At 32.7% G+C, this 20,200-nt stretch overlaps 2 protein-coding genes across 2 annotated transcripts; both read right to left on the reverse strand.

Moving 5' to 3' along the window:
* Window positions 1-9,420: 9,420 nt before the first annotated feature.
* Window positions 9,421-10,053, reverse strand: LOC140451265 (uncharacterized). Its single transcript, XM_072545007.1, has one exon. It carries the CDS (start codon window positions 10,051-10,053, stop codon window positions 9,421-9,423), a length of 633 nt encoding a protein of 210 aa, XP_072401108.1.
* A 119-nt stretch (window positions 10,054-10,172) lies between these two features.
* LOC140451266 (uncharacterized) lies at window positions 10,173-12,101 on the reverse strand. Its single transcript, XM_072545008.1, has 2 exons — window positions 11,686-12,101; window positions 10,173-11,229 (listed from the first exon to the last, which is right to left on the reverse strand). Exons 1-2 carry the CDS (start codon window positions 12,099-12,101, stop codon window positions 10,173-10,175), a joined length of 1,473 nt encoding a protein of 490 aa, XP_072401109.1.
* Window positions 12,102-20,200: the final 8,099 nt, after the last annotated feature.

A 20,200-nucleotide genomic window follows, 5' to 3' on the forward strand; every position in this document is an offset into this window, starting at 1 on the left:
GCTACTAGCTAGTGCCACAGAATACTAATCACAACTTGTTGTTATGATTATGTTGTGATTAGTATTCTGTGCTAGTGCTGTGCAGTTTATCTAGTTTATTGAATCACACTTACTTTACTTTATCGTGTCCGGACATGTCATTCATAAAATTTCGGCCCAGTATCGGGCTACGTCGGTTCCATCTTTGTTGGCGAGCCACAAATCTTCGAGGGTACATCGATGAGGACAGTTTCTGCATGTAAGAAGATGTTCCATATTCTGTGTTTCTCCACAGTCACAGTTCACATCATCTTGGTCGATTTTTCCCCATTTTGCCATGTTTGATTTTACTGGAGCGACCCCCGTTCTTATCCGATTCAAAGTTTTCCACGTTTTAAAGTCTAGGGACTGGCCGGTCCATTGAACCTGGGGAAGAGGAAAATATTCAGGCGGTTCATCCTGCACTGTTCCAAGGAAGCTTTTCCTAGATTTTAGTCGCTTTCGTGGTGTTCGAGCTTTGTATAGGGCATGCCGCTCGTCCGCGATCTGTTTAATTTTCTCTATGTGCTCTGCAACGCCTCTGCGTGTTGAGGGTTCTGCAAAACCCGCTGCTTTATATAGATTTGAGAGTGGCGTCGGTTTCATGCACCCCGTTACTATCCTGCATGTCTCATTTAGCGCAGTATCAACTTGTTTGGTGTGGGCAGATCTTCCCCAAACGGGGCACGCATATTCAGCAGTTGAGAAACACAGTGCCTGTGCCGTTGTTCTTAAAACGCCAGGACGTGCGCCCCATTTACTTCCCGTTAGCTTTCTGAGTATGCTGTTCCTAGTTGTTACTTTCCCTTTCGTTTTTATGCAATGTTGTCTGTAGGTGAGGGACCGGTCCAGAGTTACTCCAAGATATATAGGTTGGCTTGTGTGTTCTAATGTATTACCATTCCACACAATTTGGAGTTTTCGCTTGGCTTCCTTTGCGCGAAGGTGGAAAGCGCAGACTTGGGTTTTAGAGGGATTGGGTCTCAGGGAATTCTGCAGGTAGTACGCTGTCATTGTTTTTAATGCAGTTTCGAGTTTCTTCTCCACTTCTTCAAAACTATTTCCTTGAGCACATATTGCAAGATCGTCAGCATAGAGGAAGTGCTTGGTTTCGGTCGGCGTAGGTTGGTCGTTTGTATATATATTGAAGAGCATCGGTGCTAAAACACTTCCCTGTGGAAGGCCATTTTTTTGAACTCTCCACCTACTTACTTTACCCTCCAGCATAACGAAAAAACGTCTGTTTTGCAGTAAGGAATATACGACCTTACCCAGATGGTGGTCATTTAGAGTGTCGTATAATTTGTGGAGCAATGTTTTGTGCCTTACTGTGTCATAGGCTGCTGTCAAATCTACGAAAGCAGCCCCTGTTATAAGTTTTTCTTCAAATCCCTCTTCAATGTGTTCTGTTAGTGCGAGGACTTGGCCGGTGCAAGATTTACCGGGTCTGAATCCTCCTTGTTGTGGGATGAGGTGCTTGTCGACATTTTTTTCTATTCTGGCGAGTATGAGTCTCTCGTATAGTTTAAAAAAGTGACACAACAGCGAGATAGGTCTGTAGCTACTGGGGTTTTCTGGGTCCTTTCCTGGTTTTAGCAAGGCTATTACTTTAGATTTCCTCCATGATTTTGGAATTTCGCAGGTTTTGCAGCACGTGTTATAAAATTGCAAGATCCAGTTTTTTGCTCCTTGGCCTAAATGTTTTATTTGTTCACTGCATATATCATCCACACCTGCAGCTTTCCCGTTTTTTAACCTGTTCATACCGTCGTGGAGTTCTTTTAGTGTAAAAGGAGTACCTAGGTGGTTTGTCTCCGAGTCCAATCTTCTTCTAGTGTTTGGGCTCTTATATCGGTTCGTAGTTCTTCCATTCATAAGGAGTTGAGCAGCGACTTGGTTTGCTGTAACCTTGCAAGGTGGTTTATGTTCTTTTGGATCACCGCTAAGTTTTTTTACAAGGTTCCATGCTATTTTGCTACTATGTGTCATGTCCATTTTTTCCAGGGTCTCAATCCACTTTTCCTGTCTGGCTTGACTTAGCTGTTGGAGTAGTACTGCTCCGCAGTCAACCGTTTCTTGGCTAAAAGGGTCAGTGGAATAGAGGGTTTCGTATGTTCTCATTAGTTCTTTGGACTCGCTGGACATCCCGGGAACATATTGTTGTCTACATCCTCTGGGGATAGCTTTTCTAGACACATTTTTGAGTACCTCTACAAATTTTTCATAGTTCTTTACTTTTGGTTCAAGACTTAACAGCTCAGAATCTAGCATGTCTGCATACTTTTGCCAGTTTGCCTTTTTGAAGTTAAATCTCCTTCTGAATGGAATAGTTTGTGGTCTGACGATTGGAAAGATATTTATACCAATAGGTCTATGCTGAGTTTTTGGTATGGGGCCATATACTACTTTGGTACATCGGTCTTCGAGGTTGTTACTTGAAAAACAGATATCCGGGTTATATCCTCTTTTCCAGACTTTACTCTGAAAAGATGGTGGAAGCTTAGGATCATGGATTAACGTGAGGCCACTCGTTTCGGCCCATGCTTCTACTGCGTCTCCATTTGCGTCCGAATTTGCATAGCCCCAGAGTAAACTGTGACTGTTAAAGTCTCCCAGTATAAGCTGATTGGGTTGTGATTGGAAGTTAGTTGGGGGTGAAAATATAAAAGGCTGGTTTGGTGGCTTGTATACCGACGTTATTGTGCATTTTCCTATCTCAGTGGTTATTATCTCTATACCGCGTACATTTGTTGTTCCCACAGATGAGACTATGGTTTGAGTTCTCACAAATACCGCGCTTCCATGCTTATTGTGTGGTATCTCCGCAATCAGTTTCATACCGGAGACTTTCGGTCTCGCTGCAGTTAGGTCTCTGTGTGTTTCCTGGATGCACAATACCTCACATTTCGTGTTCTTGCAGAATTCTGATAAGATGTCTTGTTTGGCCGTAGTGATGCCCTCGATATTTATGCTCGCTACTGTCAGTGTTGGTTCTGAGAAGAACCGTTGTGGCTTGATGTTTGCCATCTAATTTGGTATGGTCCGGTGTTGGAAGGATTAGCCGTCTACTAGTAGACGTTTCCAGGGGACGCCGTCAATAGTGCTTACTTTATAGTTGATGTGGCACTACCGATCTCGTGGAGGCTCCTTCCTTGTCCCCCACAGGGTTATTGAATCACAGAATACTCCATCTCATTGAATTGTTAACTCCACCACAGAATACAGTATTCTGTGACTCCACCATCGAGCAAAAAGACAAAAGAGGGAATGTAAAGGTAGTGGGGGCAAAAATATTGTTAGACAGGAAGTGCCATCTTGAGAGGCCAAATTAAACAAGGAAAGAGAGTCTTTCCTTGTTTAAGAAATCAAATTTAGTTGGGTTATGTTATTATTTGTCCCAACTGTCACATGAAATCTTATTTATATTGAAGTTTTTTAACAATTGTTTCACATTTTAGACTGTTATCGTTAATATTTAATTAAAATTTTCTCGTCTAAGACACATTCTGAAAACTATTTTATAGCTACTGTTAATAAGTGTCGGAAAATTTAAATTTGGCGCATTCGCATTTCCGGATATGTCGGCCATCAGAGGCCACTTTTTTGGTCGCCTTTTCATAACGATTAGATTCCCTCTTTTGTCTTTTTGCTCGATGGACTCCACACTCCACAGCTGAATGTAGAGGGCGCTTCAAAAATCCGTAGAACAGAAACTTTAGTGTGTGTGAGTCTATGGTATCGAGTTTGCTCGATGGTCTATGGTGAGCACCGAGCAAAAAGACTCGATGATGGTGAGTGTGAGTCTCAAGTCTCAGCCACAATACCCACAATATGACGAACGACGATGCAACGCTGACTGCATACAGTGAGGGGTCAATTCAATTGAAAATTTAAATGGGAAAAATGTATGCTACATGACTCGAGGTGTAGGGTGTATAGGCCAGGGAAATAAGCAAAAAAAGTACCCTGTTTTTGACACTCGTCCGGCCAGGCAAACGACAGTAAAGTTGTTTTGAGTAGTATGGACCTCTGTAACAAAAACCTATATGTTTCCTGCAGTCGATTTTTTGGACTTAATTAGTTATTAACAAATTAAGGTCAAAAAACGCAAAATTCTTGCTTTTTTCGTCTATCGACAAAAAGTTAAGCATTTTAAACAAATTTTACAAGAGAAGAAACTTTTGAGTCATATAAAAACCTTCAAAATGGAGTTTTCTAAATGTTTCTATCCTTATTTATTGCTTAGGAAATTGCAAAAGAGGTCAAAAATTTCGGTTTTTTATAAATGTTAATAACTTTTTTGAAAATAAAGTTATAACATTCATATTTCATGAAATGCTGTGTCTTGGAGTGCTTAAAATATTGTTAAAATTTCAAAGTGATCGGTCAAATAGTTTAAAAGTTATTTTATTTGTTTATCCCAAATTATTTTTTTTTGCAACAATGTAAGTCAGAAAATTATATAGTTTTAGTAATTGTAATGATAGTTTCTGGAAGAAGAAGACTTGTTCTATTATTAACATTAAAAAAAAATTAAGAAAATTAATTTTAAATATTGCAAAAAAATTTTGCAAAAACATGTCAATTTTTTGCTTATAAACAATTAGAATAACTTTTTAACAATTGCTTGTAAGAATATTGTTTTTTTATATTTAAAAAGCCTAAATTTTTTCACAAATTTAAAAGAAAAAAAATTTGTCCTAAAATAATTTGGGACAATGTTAGCCTCTTTTTTTTATTTAATTCATAGCAGCTTTGTTTATAACAATTAAGATATCTTAGTAGATCTGTTATTGTAAAAATTACAAAAAAAAAGGCTATTGACAAAAATTGTCGGCAGCTTTAAACTCCACATTTTAAAATTAGTTACAATCTTACAGGGTGTTCCATAAGATGGTGGCAGACCAAACTTATGTTTTTTTAAATGGAACACCCTGTATTTTATTTTAAATTTGAAATCTGCTTCACTTCCACAACACAACAATGTAAAGTTTTATTATGTTATACCAGGTATTTAAAAAGTTATAACCAATATTATCTAAAAATCGTTTAACTCCCTGAATAATTAAAAATGAATATAGGAACATTGATCTATTGCAGCCATAGTTTTTTAATAATCGTTAGAAATTATAAAACATATTGGTTTCTATAATATTCGTTAAATCAAATACAGGGTAAGTCAAAATGCAAGTACATTATTTTCTTGGTAATTTTAAATAGAACATCCTGTATTTTATATCATTATCGAAAAGTACTAATATCGTACTTCAAATTTTATAAAGTACCTAAAGTTATCAGTTTTCTAGATATTTTTATTTTTCCATCAAAGTACTAATTTGGTAGATATTTTAACGTTTACCAATAATTATATTGTGAGGCAATTCTATGCATACTTGAAAGGGGCCATTGAAAGAGTTGGTTACATTAGCTACTAAGCATTTGTAAAGAAATATTTTGAAATGCAATTCGGATTCTATTTTTCATATCATCCCTTCTTGTTGGAGGTATTTTATATACTCCAAAAAGTGAGTCCATTTTATTGAATTCTGGTGACCTTGGACCACCTTACCAGTGCGGTTAAATCGATTTTTCAATTTTTCAAATATATCTTGTCTAGGTTGCCGTCTATCTGGAAACCGTTCTTGATAAGTTCTAGCTCATAGTAATGAATTTTTATTGCATTCCCCCAATATCCAGATCATATCTACCATTTCATCAGTAGTAAAATTCATTATTGCTAATTTAAATTGAATTAATTACTAAATTGCTAAATAATAATTGTTGTTAATTTACGGTGTACCCGAATACTGAATTAATAAACAATAATGTGAAACTGTCAGTTTCTGACAAATCAATCATGGCCGACTCAAAATAATTATTGGTAAACGTTAAAATATCTAGCAAATTAATACTTTGGTAGAAAAATAAAAATATCTAGAAAACTAATAACTTTAGGTATAGGGAATACTTTATAAAATTTGAAGTACGATATTAGCACTTTTTGAAAGTGATATAAAATACAGGGTGTTCTATTTAAAATTACCAAGAAAATAATGTACTTGCATTTTGACTTACCCTGTATTTGATTTAACGAATATTATAAAAACGAATATGTTTTAAAATTTTTAACAATTATTAAAAAACTACGGTTGCAATAGATCAATGTTACTATATTCCTTTTTAATTATACAGGGAGTTAAACTTAATACGATTTTCAGGTAATATTGGTTATAACTTTTTAAATCCCCGGTATAACATAATAAAACTTTACATTGTTGTGATGTGGAAGTAAAGCAGATTTCAAATTTAAAATAAAATACAGGGTGTTCCATTTAAAAAAACAAAAGTTTGGTCTGCCACCATCTTATAGAACACCCTGTAAGATTGTAACTAATTTTAAAATTTGGAGTTTAAAGCTGCCTACAATTTTTGTTAATACCTTTTTTTTTTGTAATTTTTACTATAACAGATCTACTGAGCTTCCTTGCACCAATCAATCACCCTGTATATATATATATATATATATATATATATATATATATATATATATATATATATATATATATATATATATATATACATTAACATATATTTTAAAGTTGATGACTTTAAAATGATATTCCCAATATTACTGAGTTGCATTCTTGGGACGACTTTATTGTAGGATAGTTCATTCGATAACATGAAATTAACTCTAACTTAAAAAGAATAATAATAAAATAATAAAGAATAGCCATTAGAAAAATCATTTTAATTAATATTTCCAAAGCAATACTATTTTTAGAAACAATTGAATACGACAATTTGTTGTTTTCATAAAATCTATTATAATTAAATTATTTACCATTTTATTAAAGAGGTATAAATTAATTATAAATATTTATGTTTTTAAATTAAAATTATCTCAAATATTACAATAAAAATTAAAAAATAATTTGAAGCAAATTAGATAGTTTATTTAACAATTTATTTATTGAAATAATACATATTCGTAATGTACGCAAACAGTACATATAAATTAAAAAAAGGAACGTCGAAATCCATAAAGAAGAACCAGAAACATAGCTAACATCTCCTTCCCCCTCCCTTCGGTTCCCGTGAGTTTTGAAACCAGCCGATTTTAAGGACCTTATTTTGAAGCTTTGTGGACGATTTTATTGAAGGGGAAATCTTTTTAGAATTTGGTACGTTAAAGCTATAAAATATGGTCTTTTAAATAACGCTAATTAGATTTATTAATTGTTATAAACAAAGCTGCTATGAATAAAATAAAAAAGGGGCTAACTTTGTCGCAAATTATTTTTTTTCTTTTAAATTTGTGAAAAAATTCAGGCTTCTTAAATATAAAAAAATAATATTCTTGCAAGCAATGGTTAAAAAGTTATTCTAATTGTTTATAAGCAAAAAAGCGACATGTTCTTGCAAAATTATTTTGCAATATTTAAAATTAATTTTCTTAATTTTTTTTAATGTTAATATTAGAACAAGTCTTCTTCTTCCAGAAACTATCATTACAATTACTAAAACTATATAATATTCTGACTTATATTGTTGCAAAAAAAATTAATTTGGGATAAACAAATAAATAACTTTTAAACTATTTGACTGATCACTTTAAATTTTTGACCATATTTTAAGCACTACAAGGCACATCATTACATGAAATATAAATATTATAAGTTTATTTTCAAAAAAGTTATTAATATTTATAAAAAACCGAAATTTTTGAACTATTTTGCAATTTCCTAAGCAACAAATAAGGATAGAAACATGTAGAAAACGTCATTTTGAAGGTTTTTATATTACTCAAAAGTTTCTTTTCTTGTAAAATTTGTTTAAAATGCTTCACTTTTTGTCGATAGACGAAAAAAGCAAGAATTTTGCGTTTTTTGACCTTAATTTGTTAATAACTAATTAAGTCCAAAAATCGATTGCAGGAAACATATAGGTTTTTGTTACAGAGGTCCATACTACTCAAAACAACTGTCGTTTGCCTGGCCGGACGAGTGTCACGAAAAAATGCTTATTTCCCTGGGCTAGTAGGGTGTTTCAATAATTTACTAAGTATAAGTGGGTTGTTTAAGCAATCCACTACTTGTTTATGCAACAAATTTATTTGACAAAATATATATTAGACAGAACCATTCATATTCCAAGAAAAATAAAAAAAAAACTAGATATAAAAAATCCAAAATAAAAAAATATACAGAAAAACAAATAACCTATCTATATAACTTTCTATATACTATATTATTTATCTATGTATATAACCGAATAAAAGCAATAATTAATCTATTAAGCCTTATCTTCTTCCTCGGATGATGACAATATTTTTTTATGGTCGTATATAATTTTACTTTTCATATTAATAATGACATTTTTATCTATTTTCAAATTAAAACATGTTTTGTCTGCATCGTTAAATGAACGTTTGGAATGTAAAATTCCAGATAATATGGAAGAGTTCAACCTATTTCTTGTTTTGGTTTTATTTAAATTTATACTGGAAACAATTCTTTCCGCACAAGCACTGCTGTGGGGTAATATTTTAATATTATTTACAAGTTTTACAATATTGAGAAACATTTGTTCACTTAATCCATTTCTAAGTTCAGAAACATATTTCCAAAATTTTAGAAATTCAAGTTTTTCCATCGCTTGGTCAACACTTATTACGTTAGGAATGTCCTACGATTAATTTTCGGAAGAGAATCCTGGTTCGAAAAAATACAAAATTAAATGTCTATTACAAAAAAATTACTTTTGTATTAAAATACAGAAGTTTTACACAATTGAATATATTCTTATAATATGTGATATTCGATACCCCTACATTCTCAGACGAAAAAGTCATTAAATTTTAATTGCCTTTACCAGCCCTCAGCCGGAGAGACGAAAGGCTGATTACAGGGGATTCTTAAAATAAACCTTAAGTATTTACTCGACATTCTCCCACCTTGAGAAATTTGACATAATTTCTCAAAAAAATGCAGAAATGCATGCATTCCAGCAACTCATAACTGACTTGTTCCTTTAAAAACATACTTGGAGTTAACACGGTTAACTCAGTAGAATCGTTCGAATGATACGTTAACGGACGCGAGTTGACTATACTCTCACAATCACACAATAATGTCAAGAAGTTTTCATAATTGAGAGACGCTCGACCTAAAACTTTTCGCAAAAGTCATTTCACAATACCTACTAATCGCTCCCAAAATCCACCCCATCATGCAGCTGTAGGTGATTGAAACGCCATTTAATACGTTGTGTAGAACTATATTCCGCGATAGTATTCCAGTCCAATTGCTTAAGTGCATTCTCAAATCTCGTAAAATTTGTTCCATTGTCACTATAAACTATTCTCGGTCATCCTCGCCTTGCAACAAAGCGACGAAATGCTTAAATAAAGACATTTGTTGACAACGAGGTAACGAGTTCCATATGAACTGCACGATAAACGGCACAAGTGAACAAGCAAATCCATGCTTTCTCACCCGATTTCAAGTAAAGAGGTCCCGATAAGTCCACTCCGGAAATTTCAAAAGCTGTAGTATCCCGAACTCTATCAGCCGGCAACAGAGGCGTTTGTACTTCGAGCAATTTCCCTTCTTGTCTCTTGCACACACCACATTCTTTTAAAATGGTCCGCACAATCCGTCTACCCCCTAAAGTCCAATATTTTTCGCGAAGTAAACTAAGTAGTCCTTGTGTGCTTACATGACAAGAGCTTTTGTGTAGGCTTAAAATTAACTTACGCACTATAAAATGTTTACGCGGAAGTAAGATAGGCAGACGAAAATCTTCCGTGTCAAGTCTCTCAGTAACGTGAGTTTTTAAACGTATAGGTCCAAATTCATTAACAAACGTGTTTAGCGAGGAAATTCGTTTCGTATCTGAACCGAACGTTTCGTTCTGCACCAGCTTCAATACAAATATTTCGGCTTTATCGACTTCCTTAGCGACCAATTCACCTGTACGTTTTTCGTGTGAATTTCTTGCATTATAACAAAATCGTAACACGTAACCTATCATTCTTAAAAGTTTTATGTACTGAGAAAAGTAATACAGATGCCAATCGTCAGACGTTATATTCAATAGTGACGAACTGGCATTTTTCTTTTTCTTGGTACAGACTTTTTCTTCATCAACTTCTAATTTTTGTTGGGGCCAATCATTTTCTTTTCTGTACAACCAGTCCGGGCCCTCCCACCATCGAGAGTCGAACAATTTCCCACAGCACAGCCTCTTGATGGAAGATCGGCAAGATTGAGAGTAGCAGGTACATATTTCCAACACTCAGGAATGACTAAATTTCTAATCTCTTGAACTCTATTAAAAACAAAAATAGACCAGTCACCCTTACGTTGAATCCAAGAAAGAACAGTAGTGGAATCGCTCCAAAAATAAGACTCAACATATTGAGAAAATTGTCTTTTTACTGACTGATAAAGTCTAACACCAGTAGTGGCTGCCAACAGTTCCAATCTGAGTATAAAAATCTTCTTCAAAGGGGCCACACGACTCTTAGCTGCTACAAGGAAAATTAAGACAACATCATTCCGAACAACTCTTAAAAATACTACAGCCGCATAAGCTTTATTACTTGCATCTGAAAACATGTGCAAGCTCCAATGATCAGCTTCCATGGGTCCAGACTGAATCCAGTGTGGAATCTCAATACTCGACAGTTCAGGAAGATGACTAACCCAATCAAAAAATTCTTCAGCCATATCGTTCTTGACTGGAGCATCCCATCCCTGGCGCTTCTCCCAAAGTTTCTGCAGCAACAGTTTTGGGAATAGGGATACTGGACAGGTAAAATCAATAGGGTCAAATATACTTTGAGCTATGGAAAGCATCCGTCTCTTAGTTATGGGACGTTCCAATTCCATTCCTTGAAAAGTTTCACTATTGATTTTCAGAATGTCGCTTGAAGAGTCCCAGAGAAAGCCAAGAACAGGGACAACTATTTTTGTATTACCTAAGGCCTCCCACCCTCTTAAGTCCATTTTAGCTTCTTCCATAAGGGCAGTTGCTTCTGATACAAACACTCTCAAGTCATTTTCATCAGTAACACTCGTCACACAATTATCCACATAAAACCCAGTAATAAGCTTTTCAATTGTGTTTTTAGAATACGGATTATCATTACATTTCTCCAGCGCCTTTGTTAAATGAAACTCTATAGTGGCACCCAGAAGAAATGGACTACAATTGACTTGAAAAACAACCCTCTTGTGTCAAAATACAAATTCCTTTCCTTTATCGTTCATCCATAGGAACCTCAAAAAATCTCTCTCCTTTGAATGTATAGAAATTTGAAGAAAAGCCTTTCGAATATCCGACACAACTCCTACCTTTTGTTCTCTGAATCGTAATAGAACAGAAGGAATAAGTTTAATAAATTTAGGCCCTACCTCCAAACACTGATTCAAAGAAGGACAATCCTGTTCATGAGATGATGCGTCAAAAAGTGGCCTAATTTTTGTGGTTATTTTTAATATTATTTTTAATAACGGTGCTGTGAGGTAAATAATGCACGCAATTATTCTCTTCGAGATTATTCACTATTTCAATCACACCCTCGTTCAAACACTCATTGAATATAAAGTTATACGAGTCAAACAACTTCAACTTTTCAACTTATTTAAAGTATTATCTAACCTTCTCCTAGCGACAACTAAATTATCTGAAATTAAAGGATGCTCGTTCAACCAAGGTAACATAACTTCATACCTGCCTTCGCTGTCACATCGTACAGTCTCGTAGAAAAAATTCTTAGCCTCTTTGGCTGCCACGTCTCGTGTCATTCTTTCTACAGGGTCGGTTATCCCAATAACATCAGGCTCGCAGAGTTTCGCTACAGAAGAATTATTAACAAACAACGAAAATGTAATCATACTTGTACTAAAATTAGAAGCAACTGCCGACACCTTGCCCATAAGAGTCCAACCTAACAAAGTTTCAACTGCTACAAGACCACACTGTAACTGATATTTTCTCCCTGTATACAATTTGCCTACAATATCAGCTCCCTCAATCGGTGCTGTCTTTCCGACATCGCTGAGTGAAATATTCATATGTCACTGAGTTCCTTAATCCAAGGGCCGTCATAAATAGAAGAGACATCTGCACAAATTTTTGGTTGATCTAAGGCATCAAATGAACAAGCGTAGGTTCCTTCACGCGCAGTTACCTCGTACAATTTATGTCGTTGTTCAGAAGTGCTTCTACCGCCAAATAATGCATGTACAATCTTTTCCTTTCTCTTAGCAGAAAAACCCATTTCTTGCGCGGTACTTTGTAAAAGATATGTCCTCTGCGATCCAGTGTCAATAAGTGCCCTTACTTGTTTAGTACCATGTGCACTTCTTATGTTTATTTGCAGAGTTTGTAAAAAAACCTGTGTATTATTCAAATTGGCAAGAGTCTGATCCTCAGTTATATTTTCTTCCGAACGGGTAGTACTTGAGGTCTCGATGTATCAATTTTATTAACAGGCAAATTAGGGCACATCAAAACAGCATGTGATTTACAACATAATATACAGTTCAAACGTCCTCTACACTTTTTAGAAGAATGTCCTACTTTCAGATATCGAAAACAGGCTGTCTTTTCTGACAATGTTCGACGTTTCTGCTTCATAGTAAATTTTTGTGCTTTAAAACAACTTGTGCAATTCATGCTGCCCTTCACAAAATACACACCTGTAAACCTCATAATTTACTAACCCAGCAGCGGTCGCTAAGGGCTGATCAGTTCCTTGCTTAGGTAATTTTTGCATTTTTCTTGGCAACGAGACTATTGAATTTATATTTATTTTCAGTTGGTAAACCAAAACCTTCCGTTGCTAAATCAATTTTTTGTTCATTTTGAACTTCACTCTGTAAAAAGCTCATTAGCCCACTCAATATTGTTTGTAAAGTTGTAACTTCTGCAGTTTCTGTGATATTTTCCATGGACACGCAAACATAAGGCCTTAAAAACTGTGAAGATCTATGCCATAGTTGAATCATATCTTCTGGCAACCATGACTCAATAAAAAGATACAATATTGCCGCATACTTGTCATCAGTTATGCCTAAGGTCTCAAGTAAACGAAGTTGACTTTCAATCATATCATAAAGAGCAGAAATATTACAAGAACTACTAGAATCTCGACTCAAAATTAACTTTAAGAGCTCTCTAATGTAAACTTCAATCTGGAGATCATCTCTACCAAACCTAGACTGCAAACTCTGAATAATTTTTGAGTAATTGTCGGTTACTGCAGCAAAACTCTCCACTAATCGTCTGGCCTTAGTAGACTCTACAGTGGCTTGTCTCAAATAAGCTATCTTATCAGTCAAATCAATTGATGGATCGTCATGCACTACTTTGAACTGTGACCAAAAAGAAAGCCAATCTTTCAAGTCTTCATTAAATTTCTTGAACTCGATTGGAGGTAATTTAATTTTGCGCTTACCTTTTATACTTGATGACTCTGAACTTACTGAACCTGTTCTGTCATCATATTTGTAATTAAGTTCAAAGTACCTTGCACTATATTTATCTTTTGCCTCCATCTCACTGATTAACTCTTCTTCGGAAGCTTCTTCCAATATACTTTCAAGTACCGCACTTTCCACTTCACAAAGCTCATTATACTTTACTTGTAAAAGTTCCCACTGTACACTAATTTTCTGTCAGGGTCGAGTGTCCACCAGTTCAGCTAATAAACTTTTCAAAACAGTAGCAACTTTCGTAAATGCAATACGAAGCACCGTTCTGCGTTTTTTATCTGATTCCATTTTTCGCTTAAAAAGGTTAACTTTTACCGAGAATCACGACAAAAACAAAATTATTCGCCGGAAAAAAGTTTGCACTAAAATAAGCGAAAATAACTAACTTTTAAGCACACCCGTATATAAGTCCTGTCACGGTCGCCAAATATTACGTTTGGAATGTCCCACGATTAATTTTCGCAAGAGACTCCTGGTTCGAAAAAATACAAAATTAAATTTCTATTACAAAAAAATTACTTTTGTATTAGAATATACAAATGTGACTTAAAGTTTTATTAAATTCAGTATGTTTCGGTGATACAAATTCGACTAACTAACCCTAGGTAATTGAATATATTCTTATAATATATGATATTCGATACCCCTACATTCTCAGACGAAAAAGTCATTAAATTTTAATTGCCTTCACCAGCCCGCAGCCGGAGAGACGATACGCTGATTACAGGGGATTTTTAAAATAAACGTTAAATATTTACTCGACAACACTATTAACCCTCCGTTCATCGGGTGACCATTCTGAAACACTTTCGGTCGGGTGTGGTCTGTGAGGACCAAAATGAAATACCGTCTCCCGAGCAACAGCATACATTTTATTGCGAATTTCGCATCAACGTGTTTGTTGGTTAATCCGAGTTGTTGGTTTTTTATTTTTATCTTCCACAACCATTTTTTGAAGTTATACTTCTATACGCGCGTTCGACGTTGGAAATTTATACGGGAGTGAATCGGCAAAATCATTACATATGTAAGATATAGGTAAGAAAGAGATAGCAGATATATTTTCTCTCTCGAGAATAAAAATATTCCTTTTGTAAATATATTTAATATTATTATTTTTTTATTAATATTATTATCATGGTAAATTAAGCATATGCGTAAATAAGTTATGTATATTGTCATTTTTAAATACTTATGAATATTGCATTTTAATTTGTATTGTATTATTATATTGAATTATGTTGCAGTGTATTGTATTGTATTTTTAAATTAATAACAAAATAAACAATACATTTTACTGCAGAGTATGTGTAAAAATTTGTTTTGCATTCAACTCCTTTTATACATGTATGAGAATAAAAATATATATTTTCATTAAAATATTGATTCAATCCTTTATTTACTATACTCCTATTACAGGTCAAATGTTTATATACAGCAAACGATGCACCATATACCTATATACCTAATTCTTTTTCTCTTTCTGCTCTCTCTTACCTATAGCATTACATATGTAATGATTGTGCAGATTGACTCTCATATAAATTTGTAACGGCGAACGCGTGTATAGAAGTTTAACTTCCACCGGCAGTCCCACTGCACTGCCTCACCCGTTTTTTGTTTTAGTTAAGACTTTATCTTACGATGTTTATCTTATGATTTTTAGTTCGTCGTTTATATCTTGTTTCTTTGGCCCTAATCCTTGAAAATTCCTCATCTTCCTTCATCTTTAATCTCGATTAAATCTAAAGAATTTGCTTGGCTAAAAACAGGTAAATAAATAAAAACTAAACTAATGAATTAAAAGTTTTATTTTGGAAAATGTTTCATAACCAAATATACTAATAAATTATGACATTAAAATAGTATCACATGAAACAAATATGAAATTCAGAAAATGGAGTTACAACTAATCTTTGATAATGGGTGTGAAATATTTCGAGTTCGACAATAACCAGATGATAGTTTCAAATAGTGAAATATTAAAAATAAAAAAATATACCTATCCGTAAGAGCTACAACTACAAGAGAAGTAAAATAAAATCTCTTAGAAAAATAAATAAATTTTTGGTCACATGTACACTTTTTCATCTAAGAAATCACAAAAATAATCCAGAATTATCTTTGATCATCGTGTATGTTCATGAAAATTTTCGTATATTTGATGAAGAAAGTTTTTTAAATCACAATTTTTTATTATACCCTGATCAAGTTTACTACTTGTTTTCTTTTATTGGTTGCTAAAATGTTAAGGTATGCTAAAGCAAAACTACATCCCGACGAAAAAATTGCATAATTGTTAAAAATACTCAAATATTTAAAGCATTATTACAAATATAGAGGTGTAAATACTCAAATAAAAATGTACTAATTCCATTTCAACTATACAATTTTTTGAAATGTTAATGTCGATTTTTGTTTAAATCTAGCTTTGATTATTTATGTCAAGAAAACTTTACTTTTGTTGGTGAGTATTACTATATCGTGATATAGTACTCACAGAATTAAATCTAGAGTTTAACTTTAGTTAAATTTGAGGAAGATCTTTATAATAAAAAGCAATATTTAGTAAAAAAGCTGCTTATAGTAAAGAATATCAAAAGGAATGTTGTTGATAACTGTGTTTGCAATAATGGTCAAGTTGTTGTTCTCTAGTTAATTAGACAAGTAAAAAAAATTCAACGAAGCTCTGAAAAAATGTAATAGATTATTTAATAGGGGTGGAAAACGAATATATGCATTATAGACGCAGAAGGTATAATCTTGAATATTGAGAATATTGATATTTTGCAAAGAAGCAAAAGAAACATGGTTACTAGAGATATGCATGGAAATTGAAGACCTCGAAGAAAAGCATAATACTTTCAATATGCACAAGAAAATGAATGAAACAACCGGGTGGTTAAAAAAAGTATCCTAAATATTAACAGATAGAGAAGAAAACACCTTATGGGAAACAGAGGGGAAAGATGGGAAGAATATATAGAAGAATTATATTCCAGTAAAATAATATCGCAAGAAGAAGTTAAAGTAGAGGAGGAGAGCCCTCATATGTCAAAAGCAAAAGTAGCTAGAGAGTCATCCAAAGAATAAAAAATTATAAAGCTTCGAAACCTGATAAAATTCATGGATAAGTCCTCAAACATTTGTATATAATAAAAATAATATATAATAAAACCTTTCAATACCATCTCCCAGAAAGTTTCCCGACGATTGGTTGCTTTCTATATTCATACCACTACCAAAGAAAAGATTTCCCAAAAAATGCAAAGATATTGTTTTTCTTGCTTACAGTGTACAAAGTCTTCAAAGACCTAAATACCCGAATGGAAAGAATAGCAATTTTATATTTAAAATATTCTCCAAAGGTCTTAAAAATAAAAAAAATCTTAGTACTAACAACAATGTATCACTGAACAAAAGTGATAGAAAACCATTCTGGACCATTCGAATATTCGGAGTAAGTACAACCTGTTAAAAAAATTGCTAAAATTAACCATTGTCAATTTTATGTAAAAACCTTCCTCTTTATTTAAGAATAATATCTCTTAACTTTCAATAAAGAGATAAAAATGACTATCTACTTCTAGTTATTTGTTTATTTAAGCGCTGGAAAGATTTGGACCCAAAAATAATAGTTATACATATATTTGGAAGCCTTCAAAACGCTGTATATGTCAATATCACAGTCAATATTTTAATACAGTGGATGAAAACAGTCAACATTTGCTATTAGTGTTATACACAAAAATGTTGGTAAGAAGTTTGTAAAAATTACCATTATCATAATAATTGAGGATTGGATATCATTAGCTATATCAGCTATGTGTGAAAAAATGAGTTAAATCCCATCGACAAAAATAAAAAGGCCGTTAATTACCTAGATCATGGCATTAGTTCATAAAATGCTTAATAGATGTCATAAAAGCAATATGCCGCACCACAGGCAGAGGCTTCAGGACCTAAGTAACGGTCTTACAGCTAATAATTGGCATTATTTATAGCAACAACCTTTCTGATAACTTTACTGGACAGAAAAATAAGTTGCAACGTTATAAACGTCACATGTTTGATATTTTTCTTCAAAAATTTTTTTTTTCTTTTGATTTTATTCATTAGTTAACTTTGATTTGTTCTACCATTTTTCTCAACTTTTGTTTGTCTGGTAGTAATTTCGAATTCCAATTGTTAGTTATCACTTCAAACTAATTGAAGTAGGGATATGTCTTCTCTATTTAAACAAAAAGTTTCGCTCAAAAATACATTTTATTTCTCAATCTTCTCCTTGGTTTTTTTATTATTATTGAGCTTTTTTTGTCCCCCTTTTTGGTCAGACTACCCAATTAACACCACGTGCGGTGTCCACCACAACGACTTTTTATTAAAGAGATGTATCAAGCCAACATCAATGCTGCTGCTACTACAGTTTAAATTTATCACCATGTGAAGCTACAACCAGCTCTCCTCCAGAAGTGACAGTATCTTTGTATTAGACACAAGTACATCTTTAGTTTAAGGCAATATTTGCTCACTAAATTTTGGTTTTCTTTATATTTAATAAATCTCTGCCAAATTTCTCACTGTACAATTTGCATTAAGATAAGACATACCTACAGCTTTAAGCCCTAACAAGGTGTCGTTTTATTGTTAAACAATTGGCAGCCAAAGAACTAGGTGGTTGTTTTATTGTTACACATTGGCGCCTAACGCGTTATTGCTATACAATTCTTACTTAATGATCTAGCTGTTTGCGTTATTACACATTGGCGACTAACGTGGGGCCATAAATGTGTAACAATAAATTTATATTATTTCTTTGATTTTATTTAACGATTAAAGCTGTTTATGATGATTTAAACGATACATTTTTTGTCTTTAATATTTAAAATGCATTTAAAACAATGATTTAAATCTCCTTGTCAACTCTAGATACCTAAGATTGACGTAATATGGTGTATAGTACACAATAGCTATTATAATTTAGGGTTTTCTCGGAACCGGAATTAAAATTTGTTGGTTTTATAATTTCCTGCAGTTAACTTATAATGCAAAATCTGAATCCATAATCAGTTTTTCGAAACAAAGTATCGCTTTTATTAAAATTTTTATTTCGATAAAAAATACCGTTCTTTAAAGAATTGATCTATTAAAATTGCTTTAAATTAAAAATTCTAAAACCGGCCTTACAACTTAGAAAATAAGACTAATTGTTATAAAATAATAGTAATAATCGGTTAAAATTTACCAAAAAGCTTGTTGTATCTAATTTCACACGATTTATATCCAGTCTTCAATTGTTGTGTTAAATAAAGGAGAAAAATGATTGGTCTTAACACCTATTTAATCTATTCGAAGATGATATATCATGGACGGTGAGTTTGAATTAATTATTAAGTGAAAAAATATGACACAAATCCAATTAAAAATCAAATACTATCCACACATGCAAAATAATAATTTTCTAGGTATAAAGGTCCTTTTTCCCCTTAAAAATCAAAAATCAAAAATTTTCTTTGAACATACCTTGGTAGATCACTAAATATAATCAGAATACTACTACCAACTACAGTATATAGTCAAAAATGTTCTAGATAAAAATGATTGTACGATATATATTAGAAAAGGGAGAATATTTCTATATATATAATTTGTAGAAGACAAAATATTGACAGCCTTACTAGATGTAAAGTTCACTGTAATATAATAATTTTTTAAAGTTTATTCTTTAAAATTGATATTAAAGATGAAACATTTTAATTAAATATTTAGCACATTATAATAGCTCCATATAAAAGACAGAGTAATAATATTTTAGTAATCATCTCATTTAACGAGAACCAAAAAACTCTCAAATGTCTACAAGTAACAATCAGTACTTACCATTAATAGTAAAAACACGACTATATAGATATAAGTATAAGGATTACTTCAATTTATTACTTATATTATAATCTATCGGAAAAAAGTAAAAAAAAACACAGTCTGCTGTGAATAAAAATAATAATTGTTCATCTATTTGTATATCAACAAAATCTAACAAAAACCCTGATTTCAAATTTACTATCATCATAACAATTAATAAGGTGAGTGCCAGAACAGAATGAGATTGAATGACTTGTGTTTCCCATCTGTATATATATATTTTCTCAATCATAAAATGTAGATTACTAAATTTTTGGGTAAAATACTTAAGGTAGATGTAAATTGTTTTTATGATGGATGTTTTAGTGAATTTTTCATTCAAAATGACGTTATTTTGTAAACATTTTTGTGTTGCTTATTACACTTCCAGATATTTGTGAGATTCTGTAATGCCGTTCCAAAATGGTTCATATGTTTAATAGCGACTAAGTATATATATATATATATATATATATATATATATATATATATATATATATATATATATAAATTGGACTACCTCACATAATTTAAGAATCTTTAGCTTTTATGGAAAAGTTTGTTTTTTTTATATCTATTAAAAATGTCGACATCGATAGTATTCCAAAATGACTTATAAATCCTACACCAGTGCATTTCGGTGCATTCTTCGTCTGTTTTGTTACGCAACGTTTAGAAAACACAGTTTTGGCCCAAATCCTGAATTCGATTTCCGATTTATATTCTCGATAATTGTGAAAATTATTTATAAAACCAACTCTCTCTTTCTCGTTTTT

The sequence above is a fragment of the Diabrotica undecimpunctata genome, chromosome 9, assembly GCF_040954645.1.
Source record: "Diabrotica undecimpunctata isolate CICGRU chromosome 9, icDiaUnde3, whole genome shotgun sequence".
NCBI lineage: Eukaryota > Metazoa > Arthropoda > Insecta > Coleoptera > Chrysomelidae > Diabrotica > Diabrotica undecimpunctata.